At 37.1% G+C, this 20586-nt stretch overlaps 1 protein-coding gene across 2 annotated transcripts in view; it reads right to left on the reverse strand.

The window, feature by feature from the left end:
* The window catches only part of BCKDHB (branched chain keto acid dehydrogenase E1 subunit beta), a 129301-nt gene that overhangs the window by 90483 nt on the left and 18232 nt on the right, over nucleotides 1–20586 (reverse strand). For both annotated transcript variants that reach the window (XM_063330110.1, XM_063330109.1), the window contains exons 4-7: nucleotides 13245–13378; nucleotides 12450–12605; nucleotides 8717–8825; nucleotides 430–527 (exon numbers count right to left, since the gene is read on the reverse strand). In XM_063330110.1, the coding sequence (XP_063186180.1) occupies nucleotides 430–527; nucleotides 8717–8825; nucleotides 12450–12605; nucleotides 13245–13378 (497 nt within the window). The remainder of the gene's footprint in view (nucleotides 1–429; nucleotides 528–8716; nucleotides 8826–12449; nucleotides 12606–13244; nucleotides 13379–20586) is intronic.

Here is a 20586-nt window from a genome sequence, read left to right on the forward strand (position 1 = left end):
TACCACTTGGAACTCTCTTTTCCCATTGCCTTCCTCAGAGGCACATCTCACTGCCCCATTCTTAAACATGTCACTTTCATCATCACAGATAAATCGCTAACCTCTTACACATGTACCTCTTCCACATTTCCGGAGCCAGCTTCAATGGAAAATGAGTAAAATCTTACACAATAAAAAGCAGGTTTCATATAATGAATATGAAATATTTATTATATGCTAAAAATATAATAAAATTATAAAAAAATTAAAAAATATATAAACACTGGCAATCGTTTATTCAAGCATATAGTGATGGAAGATGCACACGCTTTATTGTCCGGCTCTTGAGCCTGAATGCAGCGCTATTCAAGCATCATCTAACACTATTCGATTTTATTCTAACCCTTAGCTTAGGCTTTGCTGCATGACAAATAGCTTGTAAGAGCTGACCTGAGTGCCCCAAGCAACCAGTGTCACATCACTGCCCGTCTGCAGCACCTCAGCTTGAGATAGTGGAATGGTATAGGGCTCCACAGGAACTTGTTCCACTGAATACATAAAAACAAAGGGAAAAATAAGCATTAGATTCCTTTACTACTCGGTATTATCCCATAAAAATATACACTAAAAATTTTCAACATTAACACCATCTAAAACAATAGACCAAAATCACATTCAATATTAGCCCTTATTTCAAAGATTTATCCGTAATTAAAAATATTTTTAATTATACTATTAAAAACACATTCAGTGTAGTGTTTAATTTACATTATATACCACAGCAATAAGATACACATATACACAACAATGACAGCAGAAAGTCCTGGTGTACCCCGAGTCAAAATATCAGCATCCGATTTGGAGATGGACACTGCTACAATTGATTAAAAAAAAATCTCAAGTAAACACTGCAGTTAATTCTAATAAGTAGCAAGAGAACCTTGAAATTGTAGTTCAATACTCAGGTGAGAGGGAAAAACAGTGCCAGCGCCCTCCTGGTATCTGCCAGGAATCACACACCACTGTTTTATGTCTAAACAGAGGGGAAAACAGTTTTCAGAACCTACACAGGAAGTGCCAACTAAGAAATTGTGATTACAGGAGTTCTAAATTACTCTAAATATTTTTGCTTTGAAAAAAAAAAAATGTTATCTATTCACCAAAAATACATCACAATTAGAGAAAGTAGACAAAAATTAAACATCTTGTCTTCTCTAAAACATTTGAGGTGGTTTGTCTCAACTTAAGACCCATTTACTAGTTTACAGATGGAAACACATTAGGTCAGTTGTGCTAGTTTTGAACCAATGCTCCAATGATTCAATACATTGACTGATTTAATGATTAAAACTGATGAAATCCATATCTCATATTTCAAAAGAAATATTGTTTTGATCTAAAGGGGAACTTGTCTATGCACCAGCAAGTCATATATAAATACCACAAATTTCACAGAACGGATGAGTTAGGAAGTGACCTCTGGAGATCACCTAGTCCACGCCCGCTGCTCAGAGCAAGGTCACCCAGAGCTGGTTGTTCAGGGCGACGTCCAGTTGGATTTTGAGTATTTCCACGCTCAGAGACTCCACGATCTCTCTGGGCAACCTGTTCCTGTGTTTGATCACCCTTATGGTAAAAAAGTTTTTGCCTATGCTTACATTAGGGATATCTCATTTCACCTGAACAGGCACAAAGGAGACATACATATTAACTAAATCATTCTTCCTAAAACCAGAACGGGAACTTCTTTTCAGCATAATTCAAGAACACATGTCCATTCAATCAAGGAAAAAGAGAAAAAGTAAATTGAATTTTAAACACTAAGTGCTTTTAAACATAGCACAAAATCAGATCTCTTTACAAACTATTATTTTTAATGTATCAAAATATCAGTGTCTTCCTGTAATAATTTATTTGAAAAAGAACTGGCTAAAGGAATACAGGGTGGGGAAAGAAACAGGGGAAAGGCATGTCCAGCCCCTGCCCACTGCACTTTACTGGCTCACAGTAAAGCAGACCAGGCTTCTATGGACTTTGGACATTGTAAAAACCCTCAGGCAAAAGAAAGCAGAGATTGTGAAAGATAATGAAACCCACAACTACACTAATTGGCATCGTATAACTGTCTTTTTCATGGGATTGTCATCTACATGAAACCTGGAGAACAAGAACTTTATGAAGGTGCCACCGGACCTTTGAGTGGAAACCTAGGGAACTGACATGAATCAGAAGGGTTTGAAGCAACAGGGGGATGCACCAGAGAAAAAACTGGAAGGTGTACATGATACAAGAAGAGCTCCTCCTCTATGTTATGGTTTTATCCACTAACGGAAATTAAATATAACATACAATTACACAAATTAACTAATTTCTTATTATAGCTAAACTATTCTGCAGCAAGATGCCTGTTGGATGAGCTCATCTAAAATTCCTGACACTTTCAAATACAAAATTCAGCTTGTCAAAAATTCATAGGGCAGTCCAGATTTGGCAGGATTTTATTCAAATGCCTTTGCAAAAACTCCTCCCTCCACTAAAATGATTAAAAGCATCATATGAAATTATTCTATGCATATTCTTCCATAATAATTAACCAAACCAGGACAACAATGTTTATATACAAAGCAGCTCATACCTCTATTACTAAAGATATAAATAAAATATTTTAAATCAAATATTTCAAATACACATTTCAAATAAAGCAATTAACAAAAACTTGTAACTATCAGAGTAAAAGGGCCATCACAAGTTCATTTAAGAGGCTGCACCATCTGTTGCTTTTTCTAAAAGAGCAGTCTGAACAGCAGAAAGAAAACACATGTTTTCTCATTTTACCTGGCTTGTCTCTATAACAACCACTGATGCAAGTCGTATTTATTTCTACACCACCAATGTCATATATACTACAATTAAATGAAACTGAAAAGGTCAAAAAACATCAGAGTAGGTTCTCCACAAGATGTCTGAACCTGATAATGTCAAGGTGACTCATCTTCTCCTTTGATTCATAATCATTATGTGCTCTTGACACGGCACAGGCTGTTAGCTCCTTTTTATAAATCAAAGCCTCCTTTTCCTTTTTAATTCAGATATTTTCTTAGTATATCTGACATTTAGGGGGACGTCACCGCAGCACTTTCAATAATATTATAATCTCATAAGTTAACCAGCAACAGAATTCTCTCTGTATGTGTGTACTTGTATATTTAACTCTGGACTTGTACCCAGAAAGGCTTACATTTCTTCACTCCTTTCTAATTTTATACAAGGCAAATTAACACACACAAAACTTCTGATGACCACTGCAAGGTTATGTGGAAGGAGAGAGCATCTGCTCCCTTAAGGGTGTCTGGACAAGGATCTTTTCAATGCAAAAGCGGATAATAGGAAGAGGGAGAAGCCATAAGGAAGAACACACAGGGACACAAACCTAACCAAAAAATGATGAAGGAGGCAGTAACAAGAACCAAACCTGCCCACTCCCACTTATTGCTAAGAGTATGGGGAATGTGGGAGTGTTTCTTTAAGTAAGGTTATCTGATGGAAAGCCTTGTCAAATGGGATGATAAAGGAGAAGCTATAAACAAAACATACAGAGACACAAACCTGAAGACAAACATAACAAAGATAAGAAATGAACCTGATCGGGAAGACTGAATGAAGGGCTATCAAGAAACTATGGGCAAACCAGGACTTGCAACTGATAAGCATGCAAACCTGAGGGTCCAGGGTATTGGAGGGGAGTGAGTGGAACTACACCAGCTGATGAGGGCATGTGAAGGTGAAGGGGGTTGGGGAGGAACAAGGTGAGGAATAGAAAGGGGTATAGAAGGGGCAAGTTGCACATAAAACAGGGCCAGTCAGCATGTTGGTCTGACTGAGCCCTGATCATGGTGGTCTGCCCTAGCTTCTTTTGAAATCCTGTCCTGTGCAGGGATATGTGCTCCAACGACTAAGTGCCGGCTGCTGGTGAGACCAGGATGAGGTGACAAGACGCTTGGCCAGCAACAGGAGTCAAACCAGGTTGCAGATACCCTGGGCCTGTGATGTGAGCTACAGGAGCAAGTGGGGATCTTGGCCAGCAGCTGGTGGGGTGGGAACAGCATGTGTCCCAAACACCAGCTACCAGGAAGGACTGGAGTGAGGCAAGTAAAAGGCTGTTCTGTCCCCTGTGGGAACCACACAGGGCTGCTAGACTGGCTAAGATCCTCCACTCCACAGTTTTGAAAGGAAAAGAGCTGTTGAGGGGGAGAAACACTGTCATTCTCCACTCCACATATGCGCAGCTAGTGGCACTGCCGTAACTGTCCAAACAAATAAACAAAGAGTAAGGGTCATCACTCCACAGAGCCCAGGCACACTGAGGAACAGTAAGTCCTCTGCTAAATGAACTGTTAGTAAAGGGGGTGACTATGCAAGAGAAACAGGCAGTCCTGCCTCTGGGCTTCAAACAGGCCTCTGAAGTCCTGCTTCAGAGGATGGGAAGAAGAAACCTGCGATTACTAGCTACAACTATGCATGCTAAGTATGCTGCTTTTTCCTTTCCAATCTAGTTACTGCTTAATGATGTCTTACGTACATATATATCTATATAAACTTATATACGCACATAGATAACATGTTATATATACCTATACATAAACACATGTATCTGTATATAAGGACTATTTCAAATTGTTTGCACGTCAGAGGTAATGCAGAATATGAAGCTTATCAACTGTATTTCATTCAAGCAAAGCAGGTAGTTGTGTTCTGTAATTTTTAAAAGTCAGTATTAACAGACACCCAGGCAAAGTTTATGATCTTAGCTTTAAGTCCACTCCCTCCTTTCGGTATTGCTAGGGCTCTTGGATATCTAAGGTGTGAGTTACTTTTTGAACAAACTCAAAAATGTCTTGAAAACATTCTTGCAAAGCTGTTCTTCACTTCAGAAGTTGCCTTTCCTCCTCAGTTCATCACAGTGTGAATGTGGTGAACATAAGGCAATGCTGCTTCAATTTCCACCTTTTTCCCAGGGATGACTAAGGTGAAGATTTAAGACCTAATTTTATTCTTCTTTCTTATGTGAACAAAGGCATGTTTGGATAGCAAATATTCACATAGAAATGAATGTTCATTTAATAACCTCACATCTGATTAAGTATACAGCATATTTGAATAAGCAAGTCTGTGTTCATTTGGGAACACATCCAGCTAAATTCATTATTCCAAAAAAATAGCAAGCAATGACAATACCCATGTGATAGTCACACTGAAATATTTTGTGCTTCGGTTCCGATTTACCTTGGAGACCAGACTTATGTTTCAAAACATATGAAGATTCTTTTTTTTTTTTTCTACAATGTCTTTACTGTTATGAAAAAAATCTATGCTTGAATATCAAAAAGCCTGCCTCATCATTAACGAGCAAAAAAAAAAAATTAAAAAATAATCCTTGAAAGCAATTGGTTGGCCTATATGGCTCCTTGGAGGTATGTATCAGATGCAAAATCACAAGGCTGGTTCTGCACAAGAGCCTCCATAAAACAGCAATAACCTGGCACCCTGCTTAACATTCTCAAAAAGCACCTTCAGGTTATAAACCCCAAGCTAGATATATATTGTCATCCATCACTAGCACCCAACAGCTCATTTCAACGACCCGGGGGCAGAAGCAGAGGGCATAGTTTTTTGTTTGGTTGGGGTTTTTGTCTTTTCTTGTTTGGTTTGTGGGGTTTTTTTGTTTGGTTTGATTGTTTTTAAATAAAGCATTAGTAGCTTCAACCCACGTGAACGAGGACAGATATCCCATGTTTTAAAGACTACCCCATCTACAGCTTATTTTCAGCTGAAATTTCAAAGACACTAACAACTCTTAACAAAGTATCATGGATAGCTATTTAGAGCCCTCATAGGGAGAAAGAAAATTCCATCAGAGGAGAATGATGAAGCTCAAATGCCTACATTAATTTTACAGAGAGAAAACACTACTTCCCATTATCGTCTTTGACACCTTAATTTTTCAATGAAGTCCCTACACACCCACTGTAACATCAGTCATGGAGCTCTCTGCAATAAACATGTCTATTCACATAAAGCTAGAACAAAAAAAAAAAAAATCTTATGGTAGGGGCAATATCATTTCATTATTCAATGCCTTAGCCATCATCATGGGTATAAAGAAAATTATTTTTTGCCTCGAAAAACAGTATCTGAAATCTTGGGTGGGGTTTTATACCACATTATATTCTTAATATCCTGTCTTTCCCCTAAAAATGTATCAATGTTAAAGTGGAAGTTTCCAGTAGAAATCATTAACTCCCCCCACTGTGCCCCCCAGAAAAGGAAAAAGGAAAAAAAAAGAAGGAAGCCTTGGGAAGACCCTGTAGCATTTTAAGACACTAATGGAAAGGAACAAAAAATACATACATAGTTCAAGCTTACTATGTAAATGAATATCTGAATCTGTACTATCTTCTTTCTCCTGCTAGAATCAACACACTCATATGGGATATTACGAAAATTTGTTCTACTCAAAACACAAGACAGCTGCATTTTAAAAATCCTTCTTTCCACCATTTATCTTGTTCTTATTTACCAGGCTTGTGTCTTACTGCTGCTGCCTCTGGACCAAACAATCGTGATGACCCTGGTTCCATTTATGAATTCACCAGGTGAGTTTCTGTGGTGGAATTTCAAGAAACCCTGACAGTGGCCAGCAGCATAAGAAGGAACTCTACAAGATTAATTTTCTAGGAGAAATTCACAGACGCCGCTCTCCCAGTCGAAGCTGACCCAAGCTACAAAGGACAGCTAAACAGTTAAGATGATGAACTAATTATGCCAGAGGGAAAGGTTTTCAATGAAAATAAAAGAAACATCAAAACTCTTCCACATAATAAAATATGTTGTAGAAATAATAAAAAGTCCACTCAAAATTGTCTCAAAATGAAAGAAGTTACCTGTCATAATCATCCCCGTCACATGTTGACACCAATGTACTATAAATTTCAGCCTAGATCACTGAACTGACGTTCTTAGAAATTTTAAGACAAAAATTTAAGTAATGTCTCTGAAAATCAGGCCATCAGAATATAGGAGAAAACCAGAGTCTTTCAGAAATTACCAACATCATCTTGCAGTAACACGGTGGTTGGCTATTGACCAGCATATAAACCACATTAACCACTATTTCGGCACATCTTTACTCAAGATTTCAATCACAAGGCTGTTTTATGTTCACTGGATCAATTGCTTTACAAGTCATTTCCTCAAACACAAAAACCTCCCCATGTTCTCAAAAGCTGTGTGATATTGATGTGTGGTCATTCATTCCACTATGAAAGCAAGTATTTTATTAACTCTAAAGTCTGTATTTTTGACTTGTAAATACTGGACAGGAATGAAAGAAAGGGTTGTTTTAAAGACATAGGAATTTTAAACTTTTTTTTTTTTCTTTGTGTAACAAGACTCTAATACTCAAGTTCATTTTCCAAACTACTTCATCTAAATGAAGAGTCAGAAGTGTTTGTTGCTAAATTTCAGTAAGCTCTCAAACCACACTGCATTTAAGGAATGCAAAACCCTTTGGGTACATCACACCACACCAAAAATAGTTGCACTTTTAAAAATACATTGCTAACGGGAATTCTGGGGGTTTTTTGAAACTGCAAATAAGCTGTTTCCCCAGTAAACATTCCGTTTTTTCTTAAGTTATTCTGTTATTTTTTTGTAGCTTTGATGTCTACTTTCTATATATTTTCCTTGTTATTCTTTGGTTTTCTTCTCTAGGAAGACAATAAATTTACCACCAAAATGGATGCACTGATGGAAAAGTGCTGTTAAAAGGTCCGAAGTAAAATGCAAACATTTTGTCCTTCACTCAACTTCAGTCCACATACAGAGTCAACTTATAAATTGGATTGACATATTCAAGCATAGCTGATAAAGCTATATGACATAGAAACACTGAAAGGAAGTGATGACTTGAGTTCTATTTTATCAGTTGCTCACCCAATCACTCTGCCTGTCTCCACATCCAAAATTTGTTTTTACCCACTACCTGTTCAGTCCAGTTTCTCTAGTCCAAAAAAGTAATAAGCTAATTTTTACAACCAACTCAAGTACAATCGTCTTCAAATTACTCTGTTCTCATATGTTATGCATAATGATAGCTGTTAAAACTTCTTTGAACCAAAAAAGTTCACTATGACCAAAACAAATGAAAAAAGTAATGACAATCACACTTCCTTCCAGAGAAGATTAAAATCTAAAGGCGTAGATTTTCAAGATTTTTGAAATTAGGCACTTCAATGACATTTTAACTTTGTGAAAATAGTGATGTTCAGTTCTTTCAGAAAAACCAAGTTGGAAACTTATTTTAATACCTAGACTTACCAGAAAGAAACCAGCTTAACTTCTGTCAAGTTTATATTGCAATTTGATAAAGGCTAACACCTCTTAGTTCTATTTCTTTTTTATTTTAACCCAAAACTGTACAAAGCATTCCACTTCCAAAGTTGACTAAGTATGAATCAGACTGTAAATGCTCATCTATCTTTGCAGCCAAATTTAGAGATCTTATTCAGTTTTCACAATTCCTCTAAAAGCATAACCCCCAAACATAGCTAGAGACAAAACAAGTCCAAGTCAAGACTTCTGCTACAGTATCGATTTAGCTGTGACTGTCAAAATATATGTGGGGAAAAAAAAAACAAACCTTTTGCTTTATTGAAAAATAAAGCATATAAATCTTTACCTGCAGCTCTGTAAAGTATTTTAGGTTCAAAGAATATGCATGGATTTTTATCCTCTATGCATGACAGCAGCAGTCCTTTGGCCTGAAGAGGACTCCTTGGAATAACAATCTGTAAAAATATTTTTAAAACAGTTCATTTAAACTGCAATGCTGCTACAAGGTTCCTCAACTAATATTAAAAAACAAGCAATTATTTGCTTTAAATAAAACTACGTACAGGTTGAGCAGTTCTTACAAAGGGAATTAACATCAGTGCTAAGTTACTAACGCACATTCCAAATGAATTTTATTTTGTTCATTCACAACGCTTGAATACTTCCCTCTACACCATGACTTAAATACTAATGGACTCCTCTCCAACAAGGTAGAACTAATATCCTAATAACATTTTGAGGTAGAAGGAACAGAAGGAAGTCAGACAGGTAAAAAAAAATAAATTAAATGTTAGTTTATATGTTTAGTTTATATATGACAAAATAGTTTATATATGACAAAAAATTCAGTTAAGTGATCCTCAGTTCCTTGGGTAAAGATCCACCAGAGCAGGCATGGAAGGTATTCAGACTTAGTCCAGCAAGTTTTGAAGACTAAAAAAGGAAACAGCTATTTAAAGTTGACTTCCTTTGCTTGTAGTGGCAGCCTGAAATTTGTTCATTTTGAAATGAAATGAACAAATACCAAAAAAATACCTGAAACTATTATCAAGCAAAGAGAAACTCAGCAAGGCCTCCAGATGTAATCACTGGTAAGTGATTTTTCTAAACAAGGGAGATGTAGTCTATTAATATTTCACCGAAGCATTTGGCAACAGACACATGGGAAATTACCCAACTGATGGATGTTACTAGTGCAGTTCATTAGGGACCATTTTTAGGACAGGCTTTATTTATGTTATTCATTTACTATGTTAAGTCAGAACAAGGTAATGAAACCGATTCAAAAGCTGAGAGTCACTACCACTACAGAGGATGATACCAGAAAGACCTAGTTTACATTGAGAACATGATTGACAAAAGCCAAAGCGAACTGAACAATACATACTGAAAAGTCATGCATTTAAGCCACACATTTTTGTTATAAATTTAGAACTTAGCAGTAGAAATTCAGATCTGAATTTATTATCTGCTCAAAGGACAACCAGGACACTTCACAGCATAGCCCTAAAAAAGCATAATATAGCCAAGGCAGTGTTAGTGCTATTGCAAAAATCAATGCTAGAAACTCAGTTGGAATACTTCATGACTATATCAACTATATCAATGAATGGAACAGGTGCCAAAAGAGCTTCAGAAATTGTTAACATCTCTGTCAGTATGATTTGTTTAGTCTAACACAACAAAGACTAAAAGGAAAACTCCTAGCATATGAAAAGGAAGATGAAGGACAGATAAGTTAAACATACAAGTTAGTCAGGAACAAATTTAGGCTGGAAATGAAAAGAAAGCTTCTAGCCATGACGGCAAATATTCTGTAGCAGTCTTACAATGGAATAGAGAGAGTCAGTACAGTAATTTTGGAAAACAGCCTGATCTTCTAAGACATGCATCATCAAAACTGTAGACAATGTCCTTGTCACTCCAACAAGCCTTGTCTTAAGCACTAATGATTACAGTCCTTCCTTTAAACAGCCAAAGTTGCACAACTCCCTTTTGCTTGGGAAATCCAAACCTCACCTTTCACTTAAAAAAACCCCACAAAATAGAAATTCTAAGTCATGAACCTGCCACAGAGTTTAAAGAGAGGGCAGTTTTGAAAACTATTCTCCCCAAAGATCAATCCTACCCCTCCCAGCTTGTAACACACAGCCTTTCCTCCTGTAATTTGGAGAAAATATGTGTAGATTTGAGACTTTTGCAAATGCACTTTAACCACAAGTTCGTTTTTGTTTCTGGATTCATACGTTAAGGGCTGGGTTTGGGTTCATTCAAAAAAAGACCTGCAACCTTGAAGATAAAGCCTTAAACACTATTAACTGCATCAATGAACAGCTTTGCAAAAAACATTAAAGGAACAACATTGTTTTCTCAAAGATACAAGATTCAAAAGATAGAGTCTAAAATACTTCTCTGTGGATCAAAAACTAGTATATTGTTCCATCAGTTCCACAGAGTTTTATGTGCTCAATACTCTTAATCGAGGTGACAGCTGTTAGTGGTAGCAACCTATTTTAGCACTTTAACTGAGGAAAACTGAAAGAATGTGAAAAACCAGACGGAAGAAAGATCAGAGATAAGAGAAAAGAAATTAAATTATCTGGAGTGATAAAACAAAATTCTGACTTACTAACTTATTCAGGAGACTAAGCATAGTAGTACTAGGTTGCTATGAATTAGAAAGAGTTTTAATCAGTGGACCACTAAATCTCAGCTCTTGGTTACTTAAGATTGGCCAACAAGATCAGAATAGGTTGGCTAGACCTGGCATCAGTATCTTAATCATATAAGTTATCTTGTGCTTCCACATGATAATAAACTACTCTAGTTTTTAAACAAGCTCAATAAACCATTTGATTCAATTACCTGGCAAAAGACTTTGTAGATTGCTTTTGTCTGTATCAGGAAATATGTTCAAGTTCAGAATAGGAACACCTCAAAGATCAGAAAGAACACCCAAAGACAAAAATGTGTTCTGTTTCTCAACTATGAGAGGAAATGTGAATAACAAGATTTTTTATTTAAGCAAAGAGAAACAAGTAGAAGAAATGGCTATGACCTCCCCGCAAATGAGTAACATCTGAAGTCTTAGAACACCAAAATCATGTATAGACAATAGTTTAAACACCAGATAAACAATGAACATGTGTCTTCAGCAACAAATACTGGGTTTGCTTCAGTCCTCCACACCAATCAATCTATGAGTCATTTCTCAATGGACTGGATGCCAGTTAAACCAGAAGTACATGTCCATAGACAAAAATTTACTCACAAAACAATGGAGAGCTGACAAACAGGGCTTTATTAACCTGAGATTGCTAGATCCCGCCCCTCCCTCTTCTGCAGGAAAGAAGTTATCCATCTAAATGCTAGGAATCTCTGCTTCAAGGGATGCCACCATCTCACACAGAAAAATCTCCTAAAGTTAACATTCACAGAATCACAACAGTTCAGGTGGCAGGGACCTCCAGAAGTCATTTGGCCCAACCCCCTGCTCAAGCAGGGCCACCTTGAGCCGGTTGCCCAAGGCCACATGCAGGCAACTTCTGAATGCCTTCAAGGATGGAGGCTCCACAATCTCTCTGAGCAACCTGTGCCAAGTGCTTCCTTATGGTCAGACAGAATCTCTTGTGTTTCAGTTTGTGCTCACTGCCTGTCACTGTCATTCATATAAATGAATTTGGTAATGCACTTAAGACAGATGCAGAAAAGAAAAGAAAGAAGAAAGTACTATTTATTAGCGTTCGTTTTTAGTTTCTGTATTATACTGGACACAGAACAGATGTAAAATGTATGCTTTTAGTGCAAGAAAGCACATAAATACAAAATGCTTTATCTACTAAATATTGCTGCAATAATGGCTATAAATTCTCCAACTCTTAACACAGTGCAAGTTTTATAGCTTGAAAACTTCTAAAAGAGTTTTTCATTACTATATTCATATTTCTTGTTGTGAACTTTGACTTCCATTCTTCTTTCCCTGGCTGCATCCAGACTCACTGTTAGTCGGGTTCATTAAAAAACAAACCAAAAAAAATCTAAAAAAAATATTAATCTTCATAAAATAAGAGTTACTGTACCTTTATTCCTGGACAGTGAGCAAAGAAAGCTTCCGGACTTTGAGAGTGATATAGTGCACCATGACCCACACATCCCCAGGGGGCTCTGATGGTGAGGTTTCCACAATTAAACAGATCTCCAGAGCGGTAACGATACTTTGCTGCTTCGTTAACAATCTGGGAAGATTTATATACAAAAGTAACATTCAGTCCAATACTTCTAATTATCTGCCATAAAGCCTCTACAATACATAAAATGTAACTAGATCATCCACGCATGGGATTCAGAGGACCAAACTAGAAGCAAAGGAATAAGCCAGTGGAAAGGCAAACATTTTCCAAGGCAAATGAGGCAATGACTTAGTGTGTTCAAATTAGATGCCCAGGCCTCAGGAGTACCCATATAACCCAGTTGTTTCCCCGTTCCCATACTGTCAATCAGCCCAGTTCAAATCTGTAGTTTGTCCTGTGGACACATGGCTGGCTGCAGCAGCACAGAGAAGGGAGAGATGGTGTTGGGAAGACACAGCTGAGGAATTAAAGGCTGCTGAAGCCAACACAGCCACAAAACCAAAAATAAAAACAAACAAAGAGACATTTGCTTCAAAACACATCTTTAATTTCCATTATTTAATGAGCCATGAAACTGGCCTTGGTAACTTCCTGTTTACTTAAAGCAGGCATAAATATTAGTAATACAGCTGTGGATATATTTGCAAAAATTACATACTCAAACCAAGTATTAAGGCTAATAGTAGAGTAATTTAAACAGTCATAAGATTTCTTTTTACTTCTTTCAAATTTATTAGTACTAACCTGATCAAATGCTGGAAAAATGTAATCTGCAAACTGAATTTCTGCAATGGCTGTAGCACCCGCAACAGCAACTCCAATACCAAAGCCAACAATTCCTTGTTCACATAAGGGGGTGTTGAAAACTCTATCTTTACCTATTAAAAAAAAAAACAAACAACAACAAAAATTCCTTTAACACACCAGCTCAAAGTGGAGGACTCCGTCCCAGAAATACTCAAGTTATAAACAAATCACCTGCAAAGAAGCATACAGCTCTTTAGATGGGATTTTTTAGGTGTAGCAACAATAAACATCCATTACAGGTAAAGATACTTTCACTTTAACCTGTAACAGCTCAGAGGGAGACAAGGAGAAACAAAATGCAAAATAAGAACAGTTTCTGCAACTTACAGTGTTCTTATTAACACTTCAAGGAAAATAATTTGTTCTGATAAGCATGCATACCACTCATGCTTAATGTGGGAGAAGTAAAGAATACTTACAAGCATTAAAAACTGTCCGTACTCAAAAGCAGATAGATCTACGAGAGCATCTATCTGAAAGGATACTGTCTTTTTCCCCCACGCTGAGATCTACGAGAGCATCTATGTGAAAGTATACTGTCTTTTTCCCCCACGCTGCCTGTAAACAGTGCCCAGTCTTACCAGCCTTCTTTCATAAGGTAAGGCTGTGCTTACTAAAGAATTTTATGTGTTTCCAAGGCAAGAGAAAAAAAAAAAAAAAAAAAAAAACCACAACTGTTCCTGCCGTTGAAGGCACAAGACTGGAAATCAGATATTCTGGGTTTTGTGTCTTCCCTGTAGGAGTGCAAAAAGGTCGTTTTAGCCCTGACATATTTCTGTGCCACGGTAATTTCAGGTTCCAAATACGCATCACTCTAACAGATGGCTGAAGACAAAATTGTTCAGTTCATGGAGTTAAAAACAAGGAGGACAGGGAGGGAGATGAAACACCATTACGATATCCTCCATAAGACCTATTTAAAATACTCCCTCAGCACATCAACAGGAGAACCTAATTATGCTATTGAATTTTCCTTTTAGAGCACTGGGAAATAGACAGTAGGCTTCTGTAGGAGCACATCATGAACGAATATGCCAAGACTTCAAATTGGATGGAAAAAAGTGAGCACAGTGCACATCAGCGGCTATGAAATCAATTAAGCAAAACTAAATAACCACCAAAGAAACAACTAGTAAAAGAAAGACCAAACTAATCAATTAATAATTAGGAAAGTCATTACTACGAAGACTCCTAATTTCAATAGCTGCAAGTTCATGAACTAGAGAAAGGGAAGCTAACAAAAGGTTTTAGAAAGGTGTAAGAGCAGGCCCAGTACCCACAGCTGCTATTTATGATATACTAAAGGGAGGTACGTTTTACAAGTCTTTTAAGTACGTGTCCTTCATCTCCACACATCAGCCAGCATAGCATTGTCACTGCAGCCAGCTCAGTAATTAAAACTGAATTCCAGATTAACAAAACCATCGCATAGCTTTTTGAAAGAAAGTGGTGTTTCATTGTCTGGATGTCAAACACATCCAGTATTATTACCCTGATCAACTCTGAATCACAGCAAAGTACCTTGCAGATCAGAGAACGTCTTACAAGCAGAAAAACCTGCTAGCTCTCGTTTCCAAGGTATATGAGCAAGCTGATCTCAGTAATTTCCAGATATGGGTCATCTGTACTTTGTTTCATAACTCCTAGAAGAAAAATAATAAACTCTACAGGTACTGTGCTCAAAAGTCATTCAGACTAAAAATAGCACAGGAAGTGAAAATGGCAGTAACTTGGTAGCGCTGCCATTTATCCTTGCTGAGTATTTATTTTACCAGCGTGCTGCAGCAACGGTACTAGTCTGCATATTTCTATTATTTCCTCACTAGTACCACCAGTGTGTCTGGCAATGTCACTACATAAAAACAGCCCCAGCCCTGGAAGGTTTTCATTCCAAGTAACAGAACGACAGAATGCTCTAGGAAACCCAGAAGTGGGGAAGATATTTATAGAAGATAATTACAAGGACAATAAAAACAAGTTAAAAATTATACTTCCTTCTGACAGACACCAATTGTGTCTTGGCTTTACTGCCAAGAATTAACAAAAATCAGTTCAAAAAGCTTCATGCAGATATCACCTCTTCCCTGAAGAGCTGACAGAAGGGGAAGATTCCAGTCACATCAGTACCACGCTTCTCCCACGCAGAATAAGAAACTTCGGCTGTCAGGGCTATTTAGTCACATTTGTACAGAGTAAATAGATCAGTAAACTAATCCATAGGATGGAGAAGGAAAATAATGCCATGGAAAGATGAAAGAACTTTTATAATAAGGAGATGATCAGAGGGCTGGAGCACCTATGTTATGACGACAGGCTGAGAGAGTTGGGGTTGTTCAGCCTGGAGAAGAGAAGGCTCCAGGGAGACCTTATAGCAGCCTTCCAGTACCTAAAGGGTTCCTACAGGAAGGATGGGAAGGGACTCTTTATCTGGGAGTGTAGTGATAGGACACGGGGTAACAGCCCCAAACTGAAAGAGGGGAGATTTAGATTAGATATCAGGAAGAAATTCTTTACTGTGAGGGTGGTGAGACACTGGAACAGGTTGCCCAGGGAAGCTGTCAATGCCCCAGAAGTCTATTGGCAGACCAACACATTTCACTTAATTTGCTCACATGATAATTTGATATAAGATGTGAAAACACTGGAAAAATAAGACTAGAGCAGAGACTGGAGGGTGAAGGAAAAAAAAAAAAAAAGAAATTCACATTGAATTTAAAAACCTAGCATTTTTATATTGAAATCAAAATATTCAATTGGTCACCTTTTCTTCATGTGAATTTCTATTCTATTTTAGCACACATGATTTACTGAAATGCAGTTAAATCTGGCTTAAAACTCTACCACATAGCCTACATAAATATATATATAAGCAGAATAAAAAAACAGGTCATTAAGAATTGCCCAGAAGTCAGATCATACTAGGCTTATCTAATGTTATTCTTTATTAACAGGTTTTTCAGAGTACACTGAAGTTACCGTATACATTAGTTCTGTAAGTAATTTTATATCATCACACAAAAATTGAAATGTATTTGAACAATCCTGTAAAATGAACTTTCAACTTATAAAAAATATGAAAATTAATTGTTTAATATCAATTTGTGATAAGTGAATGACTTTAAAAGCATGTTAGATCCACCACACTAGCTTGCCCCTCTATAACTCAGAATATAAGACACCCTAACAAAACTACCGAAATACTATTGAGATATTAAATTAGAGGCAGCATGCTGCTATCAATGGAGTACAATGACATAAGTGAAAAGAGAATTAATAAAAGCAAGTGTAAAATACAACTATAACATGATCAGTTCTAAGCACTTAATTTAGACCTTGAGAATTAAAGGCATAATCCTGAAGCACTATGGCTTAAAACAATAAAAGAAAGAGACAGGTAATTTTCACTGAATGAGCTTCATTACTCAGGAATGGTTTTGATTTTACATGTACAATAATAATACTGATCCATTCTTAAAAGCAAAACCTAAAGCACTTTAATGTTCATTAGATAGGAAAACAAGCCTTGGATAGAGTTTCAAGGGTTGGGTTGTTGGTTTTTTTCTTTAATAAAATCTAGCCTTTTAAGACAAAAAAGATACACACATCACTAGGATAAAACAAAATTTATTCATTTCCCCAAACATTAAAAATTTTATGGCATGGCTTTAATCTCCTGTCTTTATTTATACAATATGAAAATCATTACTAAAACAAATATAAGTATTTAAACACTGAAAATTTAAAGGCATTAACCCTATGTATTTTTAGTTATTTTATTTCACGTTTTTTATTTTTCACGTTTTTTTCAAAATGTGAAAAAGGAAGTCAATTTTGATAAACAGTCATTCACATCATCCTTTGTAAACCATTCACTCTGCTGAAATCTGACTCAAGCGGACAAATAACCCAGAGATACTTGGTCTTTCCATATTTCATTTCCGTACCAGCAAAGAAACATTTCCTCAAATGTCCTCTTCTCCTATTACTTGCGTCATCCATGCAGCTCCAAACAAGCTAACACAAACTCCGCAAGCTGACTTGTCACTCCGGGTGAAAGCAGTACCTCTACGTTATCTGAAACCAGGTGCGTCAGCCTCTGAGGAAAGACGTTACCCTGGTGTCCATTTCAATTAACCTGCCCGCTTTATAAACATCCCTTGTCTCAGCCATCTGAACAGGTTGGTGCCCTTTTCCAAGTAGCAAAGGAAGCAATGTGGCAAACGGGGCTATGTGAAAAAAAGGGTGATTCTTCTCATCTCTCCATCCCCAAAACTCAGGAAGAAGATTAGATGCACGTTAAACAAGTGAAACTAAATACACTAGAAGTGCTGCCTAACAAAGTAAATCTGAAAAGATTAAAAGCATTAAGGAAAAAGTAGTATTTGATTAAAAGCAGTTTTTAAACAATTACTTCATCCTCCCCGATCTATTTTCACTTAAATAAAAAAAGATTGATCTTTGTGATTTTCGGAACAAAGAGTTAAGTACCCCACAAATGCTCAAATTACCACTAACCCTAAGTCTGAGGGGCAACTGCTTTAAGGCAGTCTTACAGTCATCTTCTCATCCTCCAACAATAAAAAGTTTCATAGCAACCTAACAGAACATGTTTACAGACATATGTAGCCGATTATTCTGCATTAATGTTTTGGCCTGCTTCATCTTTATTTGTTCCAAGCCATCAGGAAAAAAGTATTTCAGATTTCAGTATCTGCAATGAAACATGTTCCTGTCTTAATTTAATTTAAAAAATGAAACAGTCAAACAATATCAAATCTCCTATGATGTTAACACACCACCCAAGGCTCTAACTCTGAGTAATTTCACATCACTCTAAAAGCCTTTGGACAATTTGAGTCGTTTAAGGAGTACTGCTGGTGACTTGGTCAGAGGAGGGTTTGTTTTTAAGATACTTCTACATCACTTGAGTTAAAAAAGGGCATCTTAAAACTTGTCAGTACTGAGTGGTATTAACAATATACCTGGGCAGCATTTTATTTGTCCCCATCATCTCATTAGCTTCCACTTAAAACTTCCATTAGAAGCCAAACAGAAGACTCCAACAAGCTAAATATGTTCTGTCCTCAACTGAATCACAAATGCATGTGAAGAAAGAGAGGACCAGCAAGAAAAGGAAGTCCCAGGAGATTAGCCTCTTTGCTACTCACTCAGGACTGTGTAGAAAATTCAAATAGAAATGACCGATTTCAAATCGGTCTTGCCTTTAAAGACCTGTTCTAATCCTAGAATATCGAGGAGTTTCGGTAGATGTACATCTACATAAGTCTACTAATTCTATTCCTTAACATAATTTAGCACAATCTATCCAGCATTCAGACTTTCTTGGTCCCACAATCCCTTTTAATCCCTGTTCTACAATTGGTGACACTTGCCATTTCCATTTCCATGTCAGAGCGGGCACACATCACAGTTCGGTAAATTCATATTCAGCTCTTTTAGAGCTCCTGGGTAAACATGAAACAGTTCTAGTAATTTCTTATTAATTTTAATCAATTTGTTCAACCACTTCTTCTGTTGATATCCTAGTCACAGTTCTTCAACTTTAAAAAAGGGCGTGCAATGGCCACTGTTCCTCTATAGTGAATAGCGGTAAAAACACATTAGCCTTCCAGCTGAATATGCAAATTTCAAATCTACTTGCCCAAAGCAAGGCTTCAGTCTCACAGACACAGATGATTTACCTCTCCCTCTGGCATCTTTGCATGCTAACGTTCCATGCCATTTGAAAAGCTGCTTTTTCCAGAGTTGCCCAATAATAGATCATTTCACACACCTAACAGATAAAAAGTAATTACATGACATGAAAAGGATTTCCTATGCAAATAGCTTTAACTTCTTATGATGAATTTTACCTACTGTGTGTAGAATAATGGAGTTTACAGAATTGAGCTTTACTCCTCTCCTGTTCTTCCCCAATTCTGTATCCTACGAGAGTTGCACAGTCTGAGCCAAGACTATTTGTGTGCGCCCAGACATTCACAGCAGGCTTCAAGGACTCAGACATACCTCTGGCCTGCCTTAGCCAACTACACGGCTCAGCAGCCAGGTCTCAGCCCTCACTTAAGTCAATTTAAAGCCTCAAGTCAAGTGCAATGAGTTAGGTCTGTTGTAGGAGAAACAAAAATATCCTCACACACAAAACAATCACTGTGTATATGCAGCCTATGCTTTCTAAAGAAGTTCAACATTTAGCCACACTGAATTAAAGATTCATTCAAATTTTGATTTATTAGCAACTAATTCCATGGCAGATTGCCATAATGTGACTTTTTGGAATATATAAGGAAAAAGTGTTGGCAATAAGATACATGTATCAGTCAAAAAAAAAAAAAAAAAAAGTACTTCAGAAATCTGTGAGTGACCGAGAACAGGGCCAAAATGGACACTGGCATGCACTAAACTAAATTAGCTGCTTCCTCTCCTGCTGCTGCAAAATCCACTATCCCACTCTGCCCTGCAACAAAGAACCCGACTTATTCTAGACAGAAGTTTTATAGAGGTCAAATGATTGACAAGTCTTTCTTACTCAGTTTCACTTGTTTACAGGAGTCTTAATTAAGCTTCATTTGGGGGCCAGTGGAGGGGAAAAAAAAAAAAAAAGTCACTTGCACAAAAAATGGATCCTTCTGAAGCACTAATCACTGCAGTATTGCCCAAAGAAAAGGACACCTGTTCTGACAGGTAACTGGTAAGAACAGGAATTCCTCACAGGTTTATCATTTATTCCATTGACATAACCAACACTTCTGAAGAGTAATTCAAGTAAACTGGAAATTAAAAATAGCTGAAGGGTAAGTTTTCCTTTTAAGTCTTTCCCAGTTACTAATGCCAAGGCATTCATACATTTGAATAGACATGAATATTTGAACTAGCAGTTCTAGCTCAAAGTGTTCTCAACACATCATTCTCTTACTCAAGATGGCGCATTTTTTCTTCCAAGAGCTCCATAAATTAAATCTGCACTTTCACCTCCTCTTCCCCAAGATTCCCTTAGGAGAAAAGCACGTTTATTGCATTTTCATTTAACCCGCACTCTCAGTAACAATATCAGAGGCAGAAAAACTGCTGCAGTACAAAGAAAACATTACCATGGACTGGGAGTAACCCCCCCATTATCTATGAATTCTCATAATCTGCGCTGTCCAGGAAAAACTTAGTGAATTCTTGAAGTTGTTCACAGCACGAACATAACATTAAGCATTTATTCAATTGACAGGCTTACAGCCCTCTGAATGAGGGAGGAGCCAGGAAAATTTAT

Source organism: Chroicocephalus ridibundus, chromosome 3 (assembly GCF_963924245.1).
Source record: "Chroicocephalus ridibundus chromosome 3, bChrRid1.1, whole genome shotgun sequence".
Taxonomy (NCBI): domain Eukaryota; kingdom Metazoa; phylum Chordata; class Aves; order Charadriiformes; family Laridae; genus Chroicocephalus; species Chroicocephalus ridibundus.